At 40.1% G+C, this 22992-nt stretch overlaps 1 protein-coding gene across 5 annotated transcripts in view; it reads left to right on the forward strand.

Moving 5' to 3' along the window:
- The first annotated feature begins 345 nt into the window (after positions 1-345).
- The window catches only part of LOC130467941 (DNA repair protein rhp57-like), a 31479-nt gene continuing 8832 nt past the window's right edge, over positions 346-22992 (forward strand). For 3 of the 5 annotated variants that reach the window (XR_008928059.1, XR_008928056.1, XR_008928058.1), the window contains exon 1: positions 346-737. Coding sequence is in view for 1 of the 5 variants with exons in the window: in XM_056837089.1 (XP_056693067.1) it covers positions 501-737 (237 nt within the window). In the remaining 4 variants the exon portion in view is untranslated. The remainder of the gene's footprint in view (positions 738-22992) is intronic. The other 2 variants (XR_008928057.1, XM_056837089.1) reach the window with 2 other exon arrangements.

Genomic DNA, 22992 nt, shown 5'->3' on the forward strand with positions numbered 1-22992 from the left:
AAGTCAAGGGTTCAATCAATGCAACTACGTTGGAATTCAAAGATTCAATCAAAGCAACTACGGTGGAAGTTAAGGGTTCATTCAAAGCAACTACACTCCCTCTTCTTCCTCTCAAAGAAACATGGCCCAACACATGTCACCGCGAGGTGATCTTTATTCAAGTTGGTATGGCAGCACTCAAGGACACTAGTTTTATTTTTCCATGATTGTAATTGTAACAGGATACTCAGTTAATTATTTAGTAGCAGAGTAACCATTTATGAATTTTATATACTATCTATCTACTAATTGATAAATACTTGTAACTTTTATGTTTTTTATGCACATTGATCGGTAAGTCTGATCACCCTGCAAAGATAAGGACGATAAAGAAAATTCACATGTTTGTATATTGACTAGTCCTCCCACCCCAAACCACACCAATAATTGAACCCTCGGCTGGCTTCATCCTCTTCATACTCCCACTTCTTCCATCATTTTATATTTTCAGTGAAACAATCATGTTACAAGCTCTAAACCAAGCGCCTGACTCTAGTAATAACTCTAAAAACACTGCAACTAGGTGCAATGCAATAGACACAGTTTTGCAGGGAGGATTTAAAACCGGGAAAGTGACAGAAATATGCGTGGAAAATGAGACTGGAAAAACTCAATTTTTTCTACAATCACTACTAGCAACTCAACTCCCCCTTCACTGGGAGGACTCTATGCATCCTCAATCTACATCCACTCACCAGGTCAGTCCCCTATGGCTTGCTTATTGAAGTTGTTTATTTGTTAGAGTACGTTATGGTATATCTAGGGTTCTAGTATGTTTAGGAAACTAGAGTGTGTTAGTTTAGGAACAAAAAATGTTAAGAGTCCTATGTCTATTATAGGTTTATAGTGACGTTATTATAGTTTAGGAATGTAATGTCTAGATTATAAATTAAAATGGCTCTTAAAACCTCTTCGCTTCCTTTCCATCAGTAGAAGATGGTCGTCCCGTAATCGCTTTTGGGTCAATTGAAAACAACCTTTCTACAATTGCAGGGGTAAGGTTGCGTACTTCTAGATGCTGTGTTACGATATTATTACTAAGTTAGCTTATATGACACGATTTGTTTTAGCTTATTTGTGTAGGGGTTTACTGTTAAATACATATTAACATAGCGGAACAACCCCAAAGCCAAGAATCATGTACAAATCAAGCAGACTTACGTTTGTAGCGTGTTTTCCCTAGATTCAACGTATCACGAACACGAACAAGAACTCCAGATATCGTTCCTCTACTTGGTTCACCGACACGTTCAGATCCGTCTTGAGATCGATGGCTTAGAAGTCACTCAAGATATTTGCTTTGGGGAAGAACAGTTTGTAATGGAGGCACAAAGAGAGTTTAGGTTTTCTCTTTTGTTTAGGTTAAAAATGATTACGCAAAAGTGTGAGGAAAACATAAGGGTGGATTGGTGTTATAACCCTAAGGTCATAACATTAACCGGCCAAGGAACTAAGGCCAAGAGCCGACCAACATTGCTCGCACAAGCCCAAGAGCTACACAGCCACACGAGCTGGGTCGTGGGCCTTGTCGTGTGCGCTGTTGCTGCTGCTTGTCCCCGCGCGCTCCCAGCCAAGGGCATGGGCCTTTCTTGGCGCTGGCACGCAGCTGCGCCTCGACGGGCCTTGCGTGCTTGTGCGCTTGGCTCGTTGGGCCGGCAGTGTTGCCTTCTCGTATTTGCGTCTAATGCCTTCCGACGATTATTTATCGTATAGTGATTTGACGATCCAATGTCGTGCATACACGATTATTCGTTTCGCCTAGCTTACGAATATACGCAATACGATATATGATTCCGATCCAACGTCATATCGTATATTTATGTTTTCCGAACTAATTCCCGAAAAGCTATTAAATGAATTTCCGATTCATTTAATCCAGTGCTCTGTTACATGCCAATGGTGTGACCTTATAGGTTCAGTCAAGAGTAAGTTGTGAGCCTAATATAGATTAGAACTCACTGATCGGAAGCATTGCTCCAGCCAGCTGTTCCGATCACTTGATCTCACTGAATTAATTGTTCGTAATTAATCTGAACCTTGGTATTAGACTAATGCACCTTGGGTGAAGGACATATTTCCTTCAGTCTCCCACTTGTCATTCAGACAAGTGTGCATTCACATTCCTTTGTCGCTTAGTGTTACTTGCTGAACATAAGGTAAGATCCAAGCCATCCTTATTAGGTCCAGAAGTGTTTCTCGGATTACTGAGTTCAACTGTTAAACTTTTGCAGAAGGTTAAGCCTTAACCATTCTGAGCATGGCCATGCATTTTCATAGTATCTAACTCTCCGAGGCCTTGTTACACAACAACACCATATCCTATCAAGGATAGGAGGACAATCCAATCTTGCAATCTATGTCACTTTGATTCATAGTAGGCCCAATAACTTCTTTTATAGTCTCCTTTTACGGTGCGACATTTAGCGAGCATCAAAGCGAACTAATATTCAAACGAGCAATCATAATTACTCATGTTTTGAGGAATGGTTCTAATCACCATTAATGAGAACTACTTATGACATGACTTTAATCTCTTAAAGTGTTCTAATGGTCAATCTGATACAAGATCCAATAAGTATCTATGCAAAAGATTTCTGACATAACATGTCCATCTAGTTCAAGAAACTGAACTATAAATCTACTTGTAATCTAATATTCATTAGTCATTGGTCGTCCAACCTTTCAATGACCTGGATTAGGGATCCTTTGTGACTTCAATATTCAAGTTCACTTATGGGTGTTTCTTTGTCAAAGAATCCATCTTGACATCCCATTTGAATGTTTTTAATCACTTGGACTTTTCATTTAATACTAAACCAAAATTAAATGAATATGAAATAAAGAATTTCATAAATATGAAATGGTTAAACCAATTGTTTTAAACAAATATCTAACAGATGTTCTAAAACAAAACTTAGAAAATCAAAGCAATTCTCCAACATGATTGATTCCCATGGTTGCTACATGTGCGTTGTGTTTCACTTGTGGCAACGATTTAGTCAATGGATCCGCGACGTTGTCGTCGGTTCCAACCTTGCAAATCTCGATTTCTTTCCTTTCAACGATTTCTCGAAATATGTGAAATTTCCGCAGTACGTGCTTGGACTTCTGGTGGCTCCTAGTGTGAGGGGGTCGAAAAAGCACGAGGCTAATGCGTGACCTCATCCCTCATGGGCGTGACGTTGTCAGATCAAGTGTAATTGGATTTCCTGTGAGTTTACACCCAATCGACTAGCAATATAGGAGTCGCCATTCAGTTTTTAACGACAATGAGAAAAACTGACAAAACCCGATTATCGTGACATAAAGGGAGTGCAATTATGTTCGACCACGACGGCCATAGGTTCCCTTGTGATCCCTGGTGTGGGGATCGCTCAACGTACACCCGCAGGGCAGAGATTGAGAGTTTGGGGGACTGTAGCTACCGAGAGGAGTGCTCATCGATAATACTCCAGAGGCAGGTTATCCTTACTAGCTCAGCATAAATAATTGAAGGGGCATGCGTTAAACTATTAAACTATTCTGAATTGATTTTAGCAATATGCAACACATAACACTAAATCGATCGTGATTATCTTATTTAGATTGATTTAAGGTACCTAGCATGATAATTCAATTGTCCAAGGTATTATCTTATTAGGCGTGATAGATCAATCAAATTAATAGTTTGACAATTTTATAAAAGGGTGATGAAAGCGATTAAATCATATGAGAGACACATTACAACGCACCCTTGAGAGGTGCGTTGTGGTTCTCAGAAAACTAACCACTTAGCTTTGCTATTTCTCCTTTTATTTAACGAATCTCGGGTTTCTAAGCAATGTTCCAGTATTTAGGCTTAATTCATCAAGCTACAAGGGGCAGGATGCGTTCTGTTCGACTTTTGGGTCGATTGCGACAGAACGTTGGATCAATTTCGCAGCGTGAGGCTTAGGCTTAAGGCTAGAGTCAATACTCAGGTTATGGAATTGTCTTGTTCCTTTCACGTCAGTTTTGAGGCTGTATTTATAGGAAAAGGGGGTGTGGAAAGATAGATTTTAAGATACGAATCCAAAAAGAATCCTGAGATAAAACGGCCCCAGGCATTTTCAGCGCCCAGGTCTGGGCGCCGAAGATTTCGGCGCCCAGATCCAGGCGTTGAAAATGGGATCTGGGCCGAGTTCTTTGTCAGATTTGGTCTCTTAGAACACGGAGCTTTTGAGATTTATCCGAGTCTTTTAGTGCGTATTAACTTTATGACGGAATGCGTCTGGGCCCGTTACGAACTCTAGGTTCGTTAGGAATTTAATTAATACGTAACTCTTATTTTCGAATTATACCAGGAATGCAAATTCTATCTCTTTTAGGATTTATGTTGGAGTGCAACACCTAATTCTGACAGGTTTCTATCTTTTATGACTTTGCCACTTTTAACAACTACCTTTTACGGCAGTTACTATTCTTAGCAGGTTTCTATAAATAGTAACTTTGGCTGAAATGAAAGGGTGATTGAGATTCGTTATTTTATAGGAGATGCGTTGCCAAGTGGAGATTTATGTTCTCATCATCGAACCTTCCTTTTCGGGAATGGGGACAAAAGTAGGTGTCTACAGTTAGCCCCCACTTTGACTGAGTCTCGAGATGAGACGATGGTCAAAGTACTAGACGGAGTGCGTCATACAAGCCATGGCGTAGGTGACCTGTTTTGCGAGGGTCTCACGATCCCCCGAGTGATAACATTTGACTTAAGGGTCATCACTTGAAGTGTTAACACATTCCTCACGTGTCATTGGAATTTGTTAACTGATAGTATAGAAACTCCCTCACTTTGTCATTGGAAGTATCTAAGATGTTTTCGAAATCAAAGCTATAAAGTGTAACTAGGCCTGGCCAAGCCCAATTACGAGGTAAAACGTTTTTAAAGACTCTCATTTTCAGGGTTAGCTAAACGAGAAAACCCCTTGTTTTTATAGGACATAAAACGAAGGAAAATCCAGCACATCGCTCTTTTTTTGGAAAAGCGGAAAACCAATCCTTTGAGTTTTGGAAAAGGGAAACCATCCTTTGATTTTTGGAAAAGGGAAACCATCCTTTGATTTTTGGAAAAGGGAAACCATCCTTTGATTTTTGGAAAAGGATAAACCGGAAAAAGTTATCGCTGCAGCGACTAAGGACCTGCGCGGTTAGTAGGGCAGACCCCGCCCGCTGAAGGTGGGCGAGCCTGTCCTCTGAGGGTGGACGCCCTGTCCGATAGGAGTGGACGAATCTGTTTTGATGTTTTTAAAATAAGGACCTACGCGGTTTGTGACGTAGACCCCGCCGGGTGAAGATGGCGAGCCTGTTTTTGTTTTTGAAGATTTTATTTCCTTTTCATTTTCGAAAACTGAGGACCTGTGCGGCTAGTGACGCAGACCCCGCCCACTGAAGGTGGGCGAGCCCTGTCCGCTAAGGGTGGACGCCCCGCCCGCTGGAGATGAGCGAACCTGAATTCGTCTTTTCGATTTGGGACTCGCGTGCCGCGATCTTGCCCGATTGAGGTGGGCAAGTCCCTATTTTATTTGTTCTTGTGATTTCTTTTGAGAATTTCTTTTTATTCATTCTTGTAAGAGCGAATTCTTTCGAGGGATGCTCGGATTTAGTTGCAACCTGAATGTGGGTTAACAACGTGCTTTAGACGGACCATTGTCTTGTGGTCATCATCTTTCATGGTTTTGAGCTAGTCTTTACGGCTCAATTTTGCCACTACATGGGTCCTTGATTAGGGGACTATGTATAAGTATCAACGGCGACCTTTGTCTTGAGGTCGTAATCCGGTTTTATCTTTCGAGATTATCCAAACACGGGACTTCGTACAACGTAGTCTGGGAATATTGTTTTAACTTTGCATACTCTCTTTTGAAATATATATTTTCTTTCGAGCCCCCAAGCATTCGTGCTTGACGGTCATTTCTTGTCAAAGAGGTTCCTTGGGGATACACATTTTGTAATGTCCTTGATCGTGTTTGGGATCGTGCTCGTAAGTGCGAGCGATCTTTGTAGTGGTGTGCTACTCTTAACAAAGCCGTGAGGTGCGACTTTCAGTAAAGAAATCGGTAATTTTCGAGTCGAATGGATACGACAGGACCCTATAGAAGTCAGGGCTTCTTTTGGGCCTGGGCTCATTTTCGGTGCCCAAGCCTGGGCGTTAGAAATAATTCACGCCCGGGTGGGGCGTTGAAAATATTGTTTGGGCTGGTCTTTTGATGACACAGTTGGCCTCTTGTTCGTTCGTTTTTTTTTCGTCTAGAGATTCTATTTTTGGAACGAGCCGTTCATTTGAGATCACCGTTGATTGGTGAATAACAATTATTTCTCGAGAAACCGTAGCCTAATAGTGGACCAACGGTGTTTATTATTTCCTTATTCGTTCGCCATTTCTTGGCTTAGAACGATTGTGGGATTCATTTTCAACGCCCAAAGTCAGGCGTGGGATTACAATAACGCCTAGCTATTTGGCGTTGGAGTTGATTATTGGGCAGATCTGCCTCTTTTCCGTTCGCTTATTTCACTTGGAAATTCTACGTATTCTCTTCTCTTTTGTTTTTCTTTATTTTTGGAACGTAGAATTTTATTGGAGATCACAATGAGTTGAGTGATCGTGATGATTTCTCGAGAAGCCGTAGCCGATTGGTGGACTACGGTGTTTGTCGCTTTGGGGCGATTATTTAAAGGAACTCTCACTCTTAATTTAAGGCGTGCAGTTATTGCAATAGTTGGCCGCGTCTATATGGCCCGAGGAACATACCTTGAGGCGTAAGACTTTAATCGCTCTTGTTGTTATTTTGAACGTATATTTTTTCTTTTGAACGCGTTCGTGAATGTTCGATACTTAGGATGATGAGACGTATGTGCGAACGAGCGTTCATAGAATGGCCGTTGCGTGCGGTCCATTAATCAGTTCGCTTGAATCATTTTTTTTTGAGCAATGACGGATGTTGAATAGTTTTCTTAGAAGCTTGATAGGGTTCAGGCCCATTCATGAAGTGGGCTCAGGCATCGTGCCCTTTCAAACATTTGCTTTGAGACTTTTTTTTTTTTTGCTATGGTCGTTTCATAGCTTGGAGCCCCCAAGCATGCATGTTGGGATGCTTCCTTTTGGCGTACGATTTTTGTAGGTTCTTTCGAGAAAGATTCCTTGGGGTTCCGCTCGTGTAGGTGCGAGCTATCCCTTCCGTGGTAGGTAATGTTTTGCTACCTTTAATCCTTAATGTAGAAGTCGTGTGGCTTGCATTTTGAATTTGGGCGATAAGCAGTCTTTGCCTCATACTCTTGGTCGTGCCCGCATTAGTGCAATATCCCTTACTCTTTTTTTTAGACTTGTACCGTGGGATGGTTGAACTTATGGTGCGACGTAGGCTTGTGTGGCCTAACAGCGTGTCTTAGAACATTCCTCCAGGTGTTGGGATATCATTATTATTTTTTGCATTGGAGTACTTCATCACCCCTCGTTCAGGTACTCGAACAAGTGTAGCACCTTCTGCGTGTGCACAGCTTATTACTTCGTTCGATGCGAGGATTCATAGATGTTTCTTTCTTTTTTTTTTCTTTTTTTTATCCTTGATTTTTCTTTCGCTTTTGCTTTGGAACGACGTAGACTGTGTAACGGGCGCTTGTAGGGTGAGCGTTATGTGCAGTAGTTTGATCGGAGTTTTGGTGACTCGCGATTTTCAGTTACCCTTGTTAGTGGGGTGACTTTATATATTCTAAGTAGCGCTTAGAATTTGGGAGGGGTTGTAACCATTCTAAGGTTCGTTTTACACGATCAAACCTTAGGATTGTGCCCCTATGACTTGTGTATAGCATTAGCGTCGAGAATTTGCGATAAAATCGTCATTTCGAGCATTTTTAAAGTGTTTTTCTCAAGCCCCCAATTGTAGCTACGGGATTGGCTTGGTGCTATAATGCTTTGCATGGTGACATGGATCATGAATAGTTTGAACCAGACTCGTTTAGTGCGAGGTACGTTCGAGTAGTGATTACTACTTCTCTTGTAAATGTCGTATTGTGCGACATTGCCATGGTCAAGGTAGTCACATGTTGAAGTGTGCCTTGACCAAAAGCTAGGTGCCTTTCTTTACCCATAATCATATTTAGAAAATCTTTTTGACTCACTTGCAACATCGAGATAAACGCATACTTAGCTTAAACCAACGACACTTTATTATGTTCGAAGAAGTCTTTGAAAATTATTTGAAATCCGAGTCCTACTGTGTACAATCCGAGATGTCCTAAGTAAGTTGACTTATAGAAGGGTCGTACAGGATTACATGAGTGAATCAAAATACTGTTACGTTTTTCGGAATGCTGTCTAAGGATTTGCTGGAAGCCAGGGTGCAGGCGTCAAGATATTACTTGTGCCCGTGTGGCACATGCTTTAGGCTTTTAGGGCCATCTTTTCCAGAATTGCGGGAATATAAACCGCTTTCAAATTGACTTAGATTTACTTGGTGTATGTCTGCACAAAAGGTCAAGGTATACTTAGTTCTTTCCCTGGCTCTTTCATTTCAATTTTTAGCCCCCAGTTGCTATTATGTCTTCTCATTAATGATGCTTTCAGATTTCGATTTTAGATGCCCGTGTCATATGCCTGAGTAGGGTGAGCCTTGGTTAAGTGACAAGTCCTATTGACAATGTCTGATTTTTTTCAAAGGGGATTCGCAAGCATTTGAATTACCATGAACGGGTGCCCCGAGTTCGAAGGAACGATGGGGCGATGCCGTAGAACAATCCTCTTTATTGCAAGCTTACTGCCTTTACTACTTGTTGGCGATTATGACTGTGTCTAGTGGTGAAAGAAGGTCTTTAAGTGAGTTACTTTGCTTTAGGGAGGGTCAAGTCGAGTACTTTAGAGGTCATGGACGCTCGCGCTAGCCCCCATTCAATTGAGGCAAAGCGATCTTTTGAGTATTTGCTAAGTGCCTAGGAGTGTGAGTGCTCCTTCTGGCAAGGGTACGTGCCCTTATTATTTTTCGATGTGTGCTCGTTTTGGCATCTTGATGACTTGGATTCTTCTTTTGACTTAAATTTTTCTTTCGATTTGGATTGCAAGTAATTAAATTTCAATAAGGGACTCTATTTTTTATTCTTGTTATTCTATAGACTTTAACATCTTTGCAAATTGGTTGGACCGAATCATGGATTGCCTACGTATCCGCCTTAAATAGATTTAATTTGGAATCAGGTCTTGCGTAGTTCTTAGCCAGAAAATGGTTTCTTAGAATGCCGATTTTTAAACAAGTACGTTCGAGTGGAATCGTAATGTTTGAAATAGGGTGAAATAAGGGTACTAAAATTTTGGAGCGTGCGTATTTTGCGTATTTTATATGATCTTCTACCCCCAAGTGTTCGTTATTCTTCCGCATGTATATAGGAAAATGTACGAACACTTTTAGGAATTGGGAGTTGAAAAGTGATAAGCAAGAACGGAGCCCAGGGCTGGGCGTTATTATTTTTGGCGCCCAGGTCTGGGCGCTGAAAATGTGTTCTGGGCTGCCTTTTTGTGCTGCTCCTTTTCGTTTTGTGCCAAATATTTGCGAATCTTTTTTGTGCGCTAAATGCTTCTTTTTCTTTTTAGACGAACTTTAAAGGCGCTTTGCAAAGTTTTTTTTTTTTTTTTCTTTTTTTTTTTTTTCACGTTAAGCGTAGAATGTACTTTTCATTTGTCTTGTTTTTTTTATTCATGACTCAAGATGGCTTGAAAGATGGGTTGAATGAGATAGGATAATTTGTATAGGTATTAGTCAAGCATGAGGATTGGAAAGGGTAGAAGATCGTAGAACTTTTCTGTAGTTTTGTGGTATGATTTGGATTGGTTGACTCAATTCTTTTCCTTCGTTTACTTGGGTAAATTTCGCACTTTGGGAGGTACGGGCTAAGTATTTCATGGCTCGCTCTTTTCGCTCTCCCTTTTCCTTTTCTCTTTTTTCTTTTTTTCGCTTGGGATTTCTCCTCCTTTTTATTTGGGCTAAAAGGTAGATGGTTGTGGTCTTTGAGTCACGAGGCGAGACTGAGTGAGCCTCGTTTGGTAGGCCTATAGTGGACCTTTAATTTTAGTAGGCCTAGGGTGGACCTTTAAATTGTCTTACTTTGCAAGCGTATTTAGTCGTTTCTTAAAATGTGCAAATAGCGTAGATTCAAAATGTTGTTTTTACTTTATTGAAATTTAACGAAAGAATTACATCGAATTTTTTTTTTTCTTCTTTTCATATTCCAGTTTCCGGGATTTAATTGGAAGTTGTGATTTAGACTCGAACTTTCTTTAATTTTTCTGATTATAACCCGTGTATGAATACAAGGAGGTGGCCTAGACTCAAAATAATGACGCGGCGTAAGCCTATAATACTTGACCAAGCGACTTTCAGACTTAGGCTAATTGGACCATAACTTTCGTTGGTTGACACTTTAGATTTTAACCCTTGGGTGTTCATTTGTCATGCGTCATTTTGCTTAATGTTGGCAAGGTAGTTAGTTGGGGAGATCGAATTTTCATTTTTGCAAGACTAGAATCATTAGTGCGGCCTCTTGGTGTGTATTGCTTTACCCCAATGGTAGCCTTATGGCATGCCGATTTGGGTATTTTCATGGTTCGTCATGTTGCATTCATGGAAAATCTTTTAGTCCGTACTTAGGAGTACTTCAAGGAGCGAGTGGCTCGAGAGGACTATGATAGTCGTGACCCAATGTGATCATAAGCCTTGAGGCCATTAATTTTTTTTATGCCAATGGTATTGACACCTTAGGCTCACTTTGGGGGTTGTGCGACTATGGAGGAATGATTTTCAGAATGTGACTGTTTCCATTTTGCAAATACTTGAATTACATAATATATTCTTTTTATTGGTGAGAGAGAGTATTGAGGCCGTAGATTCTTAGCGAGGGATGACAATTACATATGGGTGCTTATTGATTTAAATGTTAGGAAGGGAGACTCAATATGGTTTAACCTTTTAACTTGCAGAACGACACCAAGCATTAGGACCGATTCTATGTATAAGACAACTAAGACTTAGGATTTAGATTGCACTTTGGCATAGCCTAGTCTAGACTCGGATTTATTTATTTTTTATATTTGAACAGTATTTTTCCTTGAAAACTTTATTTGAACATCATTTTTTGAATACTTTGCCCATGTGACATTCAAGGTTATTTTAATCAGCATGCTTGGTTTTAGTGCCGAACATAGTCGTTATAGGAAGCCTAACAACGACACAAGGAGTTATTTATTTTATAAGTCGTTCTTAGAATCGAGTGCCTTTTTTCATACGTCCTCGTAGCAAATTTGTTACGAATTTTTTTTATTGCTACGTATATTTTATGCGCGGGTACCGAGGCTGCTGTGCCTGACCAAAAGGCCAGGCAGCAACTTCAGCGCCCAGCTCTGGGCGTTGAAAATGATTGGCGCCCAGCCAGGGGCGCTGAAAATGCGTCCCTGACTGGTACTCGTATTCTGTTCGCGTATCCTTTTTTCGTATAAACGAATTAATTTTGCGTGCTCGCCTAATAATGTCCTTTACGCGTTGTGCAGCGTTTGTGGGATCCGTTACAGGCTGTCCTGGGCGTCGCTTATTTTTGTGGCGATCGCCCGGGGCTGCGGAACACGTATTTTGGTATAACTCCTTGGCCAATTGGTGTTTATGAATGTTTGGGCAATTTTTAGGGTCGTTGGTTTTCTAGCATTATTTGTCACACACAATCACATAATTCGCTACACATAACTAACATTACAACATGAAGCAAAATAATATGTCACGTAGTTTATGATAGGCTTCTATGGGTAATATTTGCGCCGGCTTGGTACCGCTTCTATCGTCGATCCAACACATGCCCCGGTCGAGGTAGTGCATTCACGAGCGAATTTCGTCCCAAGAGGCCAATCACGATGTAAGACAAGGGGGCATGCACCAATGAGAGGGACCTAATGGGCGAGCGATTGGGTTTGGGATAGGTGTACTACTAGCGAAAGTGCCGAGTGGACAACATTCGAAGCGTATGCACCCCACGGGTGGCGATGGGTATCCTTATTCCCAACTCCCGAGATGAAACATGCCAAGGGAGCCAAGATTCGTTATGCGGTTCTGTCCGTTCACATTAATATGCTGATTTTCAGGTCGTCCCAACTTGATAGGGAAATAAACGCGGGGTAGGATCGTTTCACCCTTCGGTAACATCCCCAGCAGAGTCGCCACTGTGAGGGGGTTGAAAAAGCACGAGGCTAATGCGTGACCTCGTCCCTCATGGGCGTGACGTTGTCAGATCAAGTGTAATTGGATTTCCTGTGAGTTTACACCCAATCGACTAGCAATATAGGATTCTCCATTCAGTTTTTAATGACAATGAGAAAAACTGACAAAACCCGGTTACCGTGACATAAAGGGAGTGTAATTATGTTTCACCACGACGGCCATAGGTTCCCTTGTGATCCCTGGTGTGGGGATCGCTCAACGTACACCCGCAGGGCAGAGATTGAGAGTTCGGGGGACTGTAGCTACCGAGAGGAGTGCTCATCGATAATACTCCAGAGGCAGGTTATCCTTACTAGATCAGCATAAATAATTGAAGGGGCATGCGTTAAACTATTAAACTATTCTGAATTGATTTTAGCAATATGCAACACATAACACTAAATCGATCGTGATTATCTTATTTAGATTGATTTAAGGTACCTAGCATGATAATTCAATTGTCCAAGGTATTATCTTATTAGGCGTGATAGATCAATCAAATTAATAGTTTGACAATTTTATAAAAGGGTGATGAAAGCGATTAAATCATATGAGGGACACATTACAACGCACCCTTGAGAGGTGCGTTGTGGTTCTCAGAAAACTAACCACTTGGCTTTGCTATTTCTCATTTTATTGAACGAATCTCGGGTTTCTAAGCAATGTTCCAGTATTTAGGCTTAATTCATCAAGCTACAAGGGGCAGGATGCGTTCTGTTTGACTTTTGGGTCGATTGCGACAGAACGCTGGATCAATTTCGCAGCGTGAGGCTTAGGCTTAAGGCTAGAGTCAATACTCAGGTTATGGAATTGTCTTGTTCCTTTCACGTCGGTTTTGAGACTGTATTTATAGGAAAAGGGGGTATGGAAAGATAGATTTTAAGATACGAATCCAAAAAGAATCCGGAGATAAAACAGCCCCAGGCATTTTCAGCGCCCAGGTCTGGGCGCCGAAGATTTCGGCGCCCAGATCCAGGCGTTGAAAATGGGATATGGGCCGAGTTCTTTGTCAGATTTGGTCTCTTAGAACACGGAGCTTTTGAGATTTATCCGAGTCTTTTAGTGCGTATTAACTTTATGAAGGAATGCGTCTGGGCCCGTTACGAACTCTAGGTTCGTTAGGAATTTAATTAATACGTAACTCTTATTTTCGAATTATACCAGGAATGCAAATTCTATCTCTTTTAGGATTTATGTTGGAGTGCAACACCTAATTCTGACAGGTTTCTATCTTTTATGACTTTGCCACTTTTAACAACTACCTTTTACGACAGTTACTATTCTTAGCAGGTTTCTATAAATAGTAACTTTGGCTGAAATGAAAGGGTGATTGAGAGTCGTTATTTTATAGGAGATGCGTTGACAAGTGGAGATTTATGTTCTCATCATCGAACCTTCCCTTTCGGGAATGGGGACAAAAGTAGGTGTCTACACCTAGGCTCCTTTGCCTGGACAATGGCTCCACTATTGTCGCAATACAAAGCCATTGGTCCTTTAATGGAGGGGACAACCCCAAGTTCTTCGATGAAATTCCGAATCCAAATAGCTTCCTTTGCTGCTTCTGAGGCATCAATGTACTCGGCTTCAATTATAGAATCCGCAATAACGATTTGCTTAGCACTTTTCCAGCTTACTGCTCCACCATTAAGGCAGAACACAAAACCAGACTGTGATCTGAAATCATCTCTGTCAGTTTGAAAGCTTGCGTCCGTATAACCCTTAACAATCAACTCGTTTGTACCACCATAGACCAGAAACTGATCCTTTGTCCTTTTTAGGTACTTTAGGATATTCTTGGCAGCTGTCCAATGCGCCTCACCTGGGTCTGACTGGTACCTACTCGTTGCACTGAGTGCGAACAAAACATCCGACCTTGTACAAATCATAGCATACATAATGGATCCAATAGTCGAAGCGTATGAAATTCCACTCATCTTTCTACGCTCATCAGATGTCTTGGGACCCTGAGTCTTGCTTAGATATATGCCATGTGACATGGGTAGATGGCCTCTCTTGGCTTCCATCATACTGAACCTAGCTAGCACTTTGTTAATGTAAGTGCTATGGCTTAGTCCAATCATTCTCTTAGATCTATCCCTATAGATCTTGATGCGCAATATGTATTGTGCCTCTCCGAAGTCTTTAATTGAGAAACACTTTCCAATACAAGTCTTTACATACTCCAGCATAGGAATGTCGTTTCCAATAAGAAGTATGTCGTCTACATACAAGACTAGGAATGCAATTTTACTCCCACTGGATTTCTTGTATACACAAGATTCGTCCTGATTCTTGATGAAGCCAAATTCATTGACTGCTTCATCAAATAGTATATTCCAACTCCTCGATGCTTGCTTTAATCCATAAATGGATTTCTTAAGCTTGCACACCTTTCCTTGATTCTTTGGATCAACAAAACCCTTCGGCTGTGTCATGAACACATTATCTTCAAGAAGGCAGTTTTGACATCCATTTTCCATATTTCATAGTCATGAAACGCGACAATCGCAAGGATTATCCGAATAGACTTAAGCATAGCAACTGGAGAAAAGGTTTCATCGTAGTCAACGCCATGAACTTTCCTGTAACCTTTTGCTACCAATCTATCCTTGTATATGTATACAATTCCATCTTTGTCTTTCTTAAATTTGAAGACCCATTTTCATCCGATATGTGTAAACCCATCCGACAAATCAACCAAATCCCAGACTTGATTTTCAGACATGGAGTCTATTTCAGATTTCATGGCCTCTAACCATTTTAAGGAGCTTGGGCTCGTTATAGCTTGCTTGTAGGACATAGGTTCATCACTATCTAATATGAGAATTTCTAAGTTTTCAGTCAAGAGGACACATGTCCATCTATCCGGCTAAACCTTAGTTCTATGTGACCTACGAGGGGCAACAACGTCTTGAGGAACTACTCTTACTGGCTCTTTTGAAGGCCTTGGAGGTTCTTCACCTTGAACTGATTCTAAAGAGTTCTTGGTTCGTTGTTCGTCTCGAATCTCTTTGAGATCTATTATTCTCCCACTTGTCAATTTGGAAATGTGATTTCTTTCCAAAAAGACACCGTCACGAGCAACAAATACCTTGTTCTCTGACTTGTAGTAGAAGTAATACCCCTTAGTTTCTTTTGGATACCCAACGAAGAAACATTTGTCAGATTTTGGTGCAAGATTGTCCGAAATTAATCGCCTAACATATGCTTCGCAACCCCAAATCTTTAGAAAAGACAACTTTGGAAGTTTCCCAGTCCATAATTCGTATGGAGTCTTTTCAACAGCTTTTGACGGAGCACGATTCAGTGTGAGTACTGCTGTTTGCAACGCATGTCCCCAAAATTGTAAATGAAGTTCGGCTTGACCCATCATTGACCTGACCATATCAAGTAAGGTCATGTTCCTCCGTTCCGACACTCCATTCCATTGAGGTGTCCCCCGGAGTAGTCAATTCAGAAAGAATACCGCATTCTTTTAGATGGTCATCAAACTCGTGGCTAAGATATTCACCTCCTCGATCTGATCTTAGAGCTTTTATTTTCTTTCCATGTTGATTCTCTACTTCATTTTGAAATTCTCGGAATATCTCCAACGATTCAGACTTGTGTTTCATTAAGTAAATATAGCCATATCTACTGAAATCGTCTGTAAAAGTTATGAAATACTTCCTCTGTTCTTTTTTAAATGACACAATTATTTAGGCACGTTTGCAAATGCGCGATTTCAAACCTTAATATCTCCAATTATGGATAAGAAAAAATCATAAAAATTTGATATTTAAAAAATATTTGCCGAGACGAATCCAACAAGACCCCACACGACTATGTTTTTTCTTAAGTACCAACCACAAAAGGAAGTCAAAGGAACTTGTGTGAATAGTGTCCAAAACCCAATTGATTCATGTAAATAAGAACGGAGGAAGTAGCTGAAATCACCTCTATCTTTCGTACTCATAGGCCCACACACGTCCGTATGCATACTCTAGTAGTTCGCTTGCTCTTTCTCCCACCTTGAGAAAGGTCGCTTTGTCATTTTTCCAAGTAAACAAGATCCGCATTGATCAATCTTCTCTAAGTTGAATTATTCTAGAATTCCCTTCTTTTGAAGTCTTTCCATGCGTTTTGTGTTTATATGGCCTAATCGACAATGCCACATATATGTGAGATCGTAATCACCAGTTTTAGCCTTTTTGGTATTTATGTTATAGATTTGTTTGCTTGTATCTAGCACATATAGACCATTTTCTTGTTGCTGAACCATAAAAAATTCCATTCAAAGAAAAAAAACAACTATTGTCTTTAAATTGAAAACTAAAACCTTTAGAATCCAAACTTGAAACAAAAATGATGTTTCTGGTGATACTAGGAACATAGTAACAATTTTCTAGTTCCAAAACAAAACCACTAGGCAAAGATATAAAATAAGATCCTATGGCTAATGCAACAATCCGTGCTCCATTTCCCACGCGTAGATCCATCTCGCCTTTATCAAGCTTTCTAATTCTCCTTAGTCCCTACGAGTTGGAACATAAGTGTGAGCCACAACCAGTATCTAATACCCAAGAAGTAGAATTTGCTAGATTACAATATAAAACATACATGCCTGAAGTAGAAGCAACATTCCCGTTCTTCTCATCTTCCCTTTTCTTCAAGCAATCCCTCTTCCAATGCCCCTTCTTCTTGCAGTAGAAGCATTCAGAGTCGGCAGGAGAACGAGTCACCTTTTTCTGTTTACCAGAACTGATGTCGTTGGACTTAGGTGTGGGCGAAGCCTTGCCCTTACCCTTCTTTCCCTTTCCCTTGCTAGATTTCTTGAAACCCTTACCCTTACGCACCATAAGAATGTCTTGCTTATTCTCTTGCTTGTGTGTCTTTTCAGCGGGTTTCAGCATACCGTGAAGCTCAGTAAGAGTTTTCTCCATACTGTTTATGTTGTAATTCAACTTGAACTGATCATATCCACTATAAAGCGAATGGAGAATGATGTCAATGGCCATTTCATTTGAGACATTAGAATCTAGAGCTCTCATGTTCTCAAACAATCCAATTATTTTAAGAACATGCGGGCCCACTAGTTCTCCTTTCTTGAGCTTAGTCTCAAGGATCAACCTCTGAGTCTCGAATCTTTTGATTCTGGCCTGATCCTAAAACATGTTCTTCAACTCCGAGATGATTTGATAAGAATCTGAATTAATGAACGTTTTCTGAAGTTCAGGATTCATGGATGCAAGCATCACACATTTGACATCCCTGTTGGCCTGGATCCAACGGTTAAGGGAAGCTTGAGTTACCTCCGGCCCAGCGGCCTCCGGTAACTCATCCTCAAGGACATACTCCTTTTACTCATGCATTAGAACTATTTGCATGTTCCTTTGCCAATCGAGGAAGTTATTTCCATTCAACTTCTCTTTGTCGAGAATTGAACGCAAGTTGAATGAGTTGTTAATTTTTGCGGCCATTTGATTACTACATTTGAAAAGAATTCGCAATAAATAACCATTCATAATCCTTTAATAACTTTGAAATAAAAGCAATCATGCAATCATTAAAGCTATCAAACATTTCATTCATGCAAAATAAAACATGGTCCATAATGAATGAAACGATTCCAAGACCCTAAAAGTCCTAAATTCTTAAGCATGCTTTGGCTTGTCTTAAGTATTTTAAGATTCTAGGTAAGCAAAAATCAATTGCTAGTAATCTCCAAATTACTCTTGGTTAATAAAGTAATACCATAATTTATCCCTTTGCCACAACATATGCCATTGTTGTTTGAGTTAAAACCACAATCAACGTGTTCCTTTGGGATACCTTACCATCTAAGTATACTAAAATAGCACCTCGCTTTGGCGGAAACCTACTACCTTAGGTCTTAGATTTTTGTAAGTGCTTGATTTGGAAGGCAATTATAAACTCAATATTACTTTGGACCTAATTGTTTCTATGTTGGTTTGATTATTTAGTGAACTAAATCTAATCAAACATACAAACAACATTCATGCATAATATACATTCATTCAATATATATAAGTGCATAAATAACTTTGGTGAACTAGTATGGCCCAAAAAACTTGGTCTTGAAGCATGCAATCTTCCCTTCACCTTGTTAGCTTGGCATCGTCTTGAACTCTATTCAACAGCTAACTTAAATTTTAAATATCCTAGAAGAACTTGAAATAATAACTTAATTACATCAAAACTTCAATGGTATTCAAAGAAAAAACGGTACGCAGACCGTATTTAACTATCCTAGATTGGTCATACTAGTCACCTTCAGTACCTGCAATACATAAAATAATTTCTATGCATTCATCCATTCGTGTCCTAAAACGAATGACCCAAATAAATATGCAAGTATTTACATGATTTATTTAAAAATCACTTTCACGTAAAACGCGTCCTAAAAGATTAATAAATTCTGAATTATTAATCCTTAGAATTATTCTAATCAAAATTTAATTTAATTAAAATAATGGTGCCCTACGAAAAATAATTAAAATTAATTGTTTTAAATAATTTCATTTAAAAGGCTCCCACTTAAACCAATATTTTAATTTGAGAATTTAATTTTAAATATTTAAACTTACGGCCCCCCAAAGTCAAATAAAATAAAATAATCAAAAAGTCCACCGTTAGCCCCTTCGTGCAAAATTAAGCCCAAAGCCCAAAATTTGGGCTAGACGAGTTCCCAGCCCAACGACGCGCAGTGCCATCGTAGCATCGCACCCACGCGAGGGCGCAAGCCTAGCGCGCAGGCACGAAGCATCGCAGTAGCGCATAGGCTCGTCGCCCATGCCCGCTGCATGCTGCTCTCGTCGCTGCTCAATGCCTCGGCCCAGCGCTGCTGGCCTTGGCTTGTGGCGTGCCGTGAGCTTTCAGCTCAGCGCGCACCCACTGCCTTGCTTGCTGCAGGCATCGCACCGCACACAAGGCCAGTGCCCATGCTGCCTTGTTGTGCGTGCTTCCCTTTCATCTCGCACACGGGCATCAACCCTTGCTTCGTGCAAGTGGCTTGTTGTCCGATCTTAAATATCCGAAACGAAATTGCACGAAAATTATTTTTCATAATATTAACAAAATTAATCGTTTTAATTACGAAAAATAACGTTTTGAATGATTTCATTATATTGCAAACAATCCAATTTGAGATATTAATAAATCATGGCTAAAAATTATTCAAATTTAATGTACGGTAAATATCAACAAAAATTTGAATGATTTTGATAATCAAATCCAAAACTTTAAATCGTTCTAAACATTTAAAATTAGATTTTTATCAAATTTGGTTTAGGTGATGATTAAAATTAACGAATCCAATCAAAATTTTAATCCATGAATTTTTAAATTTTCCATGTAAACATGAAATCATATTCCCCTTCTCACCTGAATAAATTTTCAGATCTAAATAATTAACAAAATTGATTTACGATCTAAAATTCATTAAATTAGGTAAAAATCAAATTAGGGTTTATACTTAATATTCATGGAAGAAGAAAAAATTACCATAAGTCTATAATACACCCAAAAAAAGTAGGGAAAAATTTCAAATAATTCCGAGTTCATTAGCTCGAGCAATTAATTGAAAACGTTTCCATTTTTAACGATTTAATTCAATAATTAACAAAAACGCCCAAAAACTCGAACTTAGGGGACTGTTTTTGCGATTATGTTCTCATGAGTTGATCTTAAAACGCCGTTTTCAATCAGATTAGGGTCAGAAAAATCGAATTTCCGACATTTTACGAATTCAGAATACTTTCTACGACTTATCCAATAATCCAGAAAATTTCCAAAAATTCAGAAAAATTCGACAATAATCACAAACGTAATAACATGCCAATAAGTACTTTAAATACATGTTGCTCATGATACCATTGTAGGGGTTTACAGTTAAATACATATTAACATAGCGGAACAACCCCAAAGGCAGGAATCATGTATAAAGTACAGATCAAGCAAACTTACGTTTGTAGCGTGTTTTCCCTAGATTCAACGTATCACGAATACGAACAAGAACTCCATATGTCGTTCTTCTACTTGGTTCACCGACACGTTTAGATCCGTCTTGAGATCGATGGCTTAGAAGTCACTCAAGATATTTGCTTTTGGAAATTGAAGAACAGTTTGCACAAAGATAGTTCAGGTTTTCTCTTTTGTTTAGGTTAAAACTGATTAGGCAAAAGTGTGTGGAAAACATAAGGGTGGATTGGTGTTATAACCCTAAGGTTATAACACCAACCGGCCAAGGCACTAAGGCCAAGAGCTGGCCAGCATTGCTCGCACAAGCCCACGAGCACACAACCACATGAGCTTGGCCATGGGCCTTGCCGTGTGCGTTGTTTCTGCTGCTTGTCCCTGCGCGCGCCCAGCCGAGGGAATGGGCCTTGCTTGGCGCTGGCACGCTGCTGCGCCTCGACAGGCCTTGTGTGCTTGCGCGCTTGGCTCGTTGGGCCGGCAGTGTTGCCTTCTCGTATTTGCGTCTAATGCCTTCCGGCGATTAATTATCTTATAGTGCTTTGACGATCCAATGTCGTGCATATACGACTATTCATTTAGCCTAGCTTACAAATATACGCAATACGATATACGATTCCGATCCAACGTCGTATCGTATATTTAAATTTTTCGAACTAATTCCTGAAAAGCTATTAAATGAATTTCCTATTCATTTATTCCGGTGATCTGTTACATGCCAAAGGTGCGACCTTATAGGTTCAGTCAAGTGAAGGAAATAATGCCCTTGGTCCAAGTATGCATTCTATTTTAAGTCTAATAAGTGCGGTTCAGTATTAATTAACAAGTTAATAATTCAGTAAGATCAAGTGAGCTGAATGCCTAGCTAGAGGCCGCTTCAGTTCAAGTGGAATTAATGATATTAATCCACAGCTTACTCTTGACTGAACCCGTAGGGTCACACAAATAGTACGTAAACGGATCAAGTATTTAATGGCATTAAATACTCTATCTATGGATATTCGGAATCGACGGATCTTGGTTTCAGTGGGAGCTGAGATCGTCACAAGCAAGAAATGAATACTCCGGAAACGATGATATTGCCGGAAACGGAAATATGGATCGTATCGGAAATATAAATATTATCCAAGTCGTAGATGTTGCCGGAAACGGAAACATGGTACGTACCGGAAAATATTATCGGAAATGGAAATATTGCCGGAATCGGAAATATTGCCGGAAACGGAAATATTGCCTGAATCGGAAATATTATCGGAATCGGAAAATAATTCCGGAAACGGAAATATTAAATATTTGTTCGAAACGGAAATTAATTCCGGAATCGGAAATATTAAATATTGTTCGTATCGGAAATGAATTCCGGAACCGGGAATTTAATCGGAAGCTAGCGTATCGTACGAATAAGCATCGGACGAGGCCTGCCGGACGAGGGCCCAGCACAAAGCCAGGCCATCGCCCAGCAAGCCAAGCGCGCCACACGAACAGCCAAGGCCACGCCAGGCCCAGCGCAAGGCCAGGCCCAGCAGGCCATGGCAGCGCGCGCAGCGCGCGCAACAATGGGCTGCGAGCTGTGGTGCTGCTCGCGTGGGCTTGCGGCTCGCGTGGGCTGAGCGGCCGTGTGGGCTGTGCGCGGGCATGGCCTGCACGCTCGTGGGTCATGCTCGTGTACAGTTTGTGTTCACATACGAAACCTAAATTGTATAGGGTTTGTTTGATGATTAAATTCCTAATCCTAAAAGGATAAATATTAATTAATTAGAGTCCTCCTAGGATTCTAGTTTAACTAATTAGTATCCTAATAGGATTCCAGTTCCTTTTCCATACCTCTATAAATAAGGGCCTAGGGTCATTATTTGCAGTGACGATTGAAGTATTCAAAGGGTAAGTTTTTGAAATAAAATTAACCATACACTTGCGAACACTAGCCGAAATTCCTAGTAACCTTAAGGGCGATTCTAGTTGGTCTAACTTGAGGCGGATCCGGACGTACTGTGGACTATCTACGGAGGGACGACATTTGGAGTCCTAAAGACTTGTTCTTGTTCGGTTCGGGCGCAGCTAGGGAAGGCACGCTACAACATGTATGCATCAATTCTATGCTAAATGATTATGTGAATATAATATGCTTTCCTGGCTTTATGGTTTTTCCTCATGATTTATGAATTGTCATATGTATCATAACCTAACATCAAGAGTAAGCTGTGAGCCTAATATAGATTAGAACTCACTGATCGGAAGAATTTCTCTAGCCAACTGTTCCTATCACTTGATCTCACTGAATTAATTGTTCGTAATTAATCTGAACCTTGGTATTAGACTAATGCAAATTGGGTGAAGGACATATTTCCTTGAATTTGTCAATTTACACCTTATTGATACTAAGTTAGCTTATGTGTCACGATATTTTTTAGTCACCAGGTACGTCCCTTGTTACAAGGTTGTTGGAGTTAGTGCTCTATATTTTGGGGAAAAACCAATTTGGGTTGGGGGGGGGGGGTTTGAGATTCCAGGGTTTAACCCAAATTCTAAATCAATTTGGGGAAAAATCATTTTGGGGGAAATTCTAGGGTTTAACCAAATGCATAATTCACGTTCTACATAATTTTAGTTTAACAATCTATATTTTTGAACATCATTCATCATCAATTACTTAATCCGACCAGTAATTTAATAAATCGAAAATTTATAGGGTTTAACATACTCAAAATCAAATTTTGGAAAATTCTAGGGTTTATCAAAT

This window comes from Spinacia oleracea, chromosome 2, assembly GCF_020520425.1.
Source record: "Spinacia oleracea cultivar Varoflay chromosome 2, BTI_SOV_V1, whole genome shotgun sequence".
Lineage (NCBI taxonomy): Eukaryota > Viridiplantae > Streptophyta > Magnoliopsida > Caryophyllales > Amaranthaceae > Spinacia > Spinacia oleracea.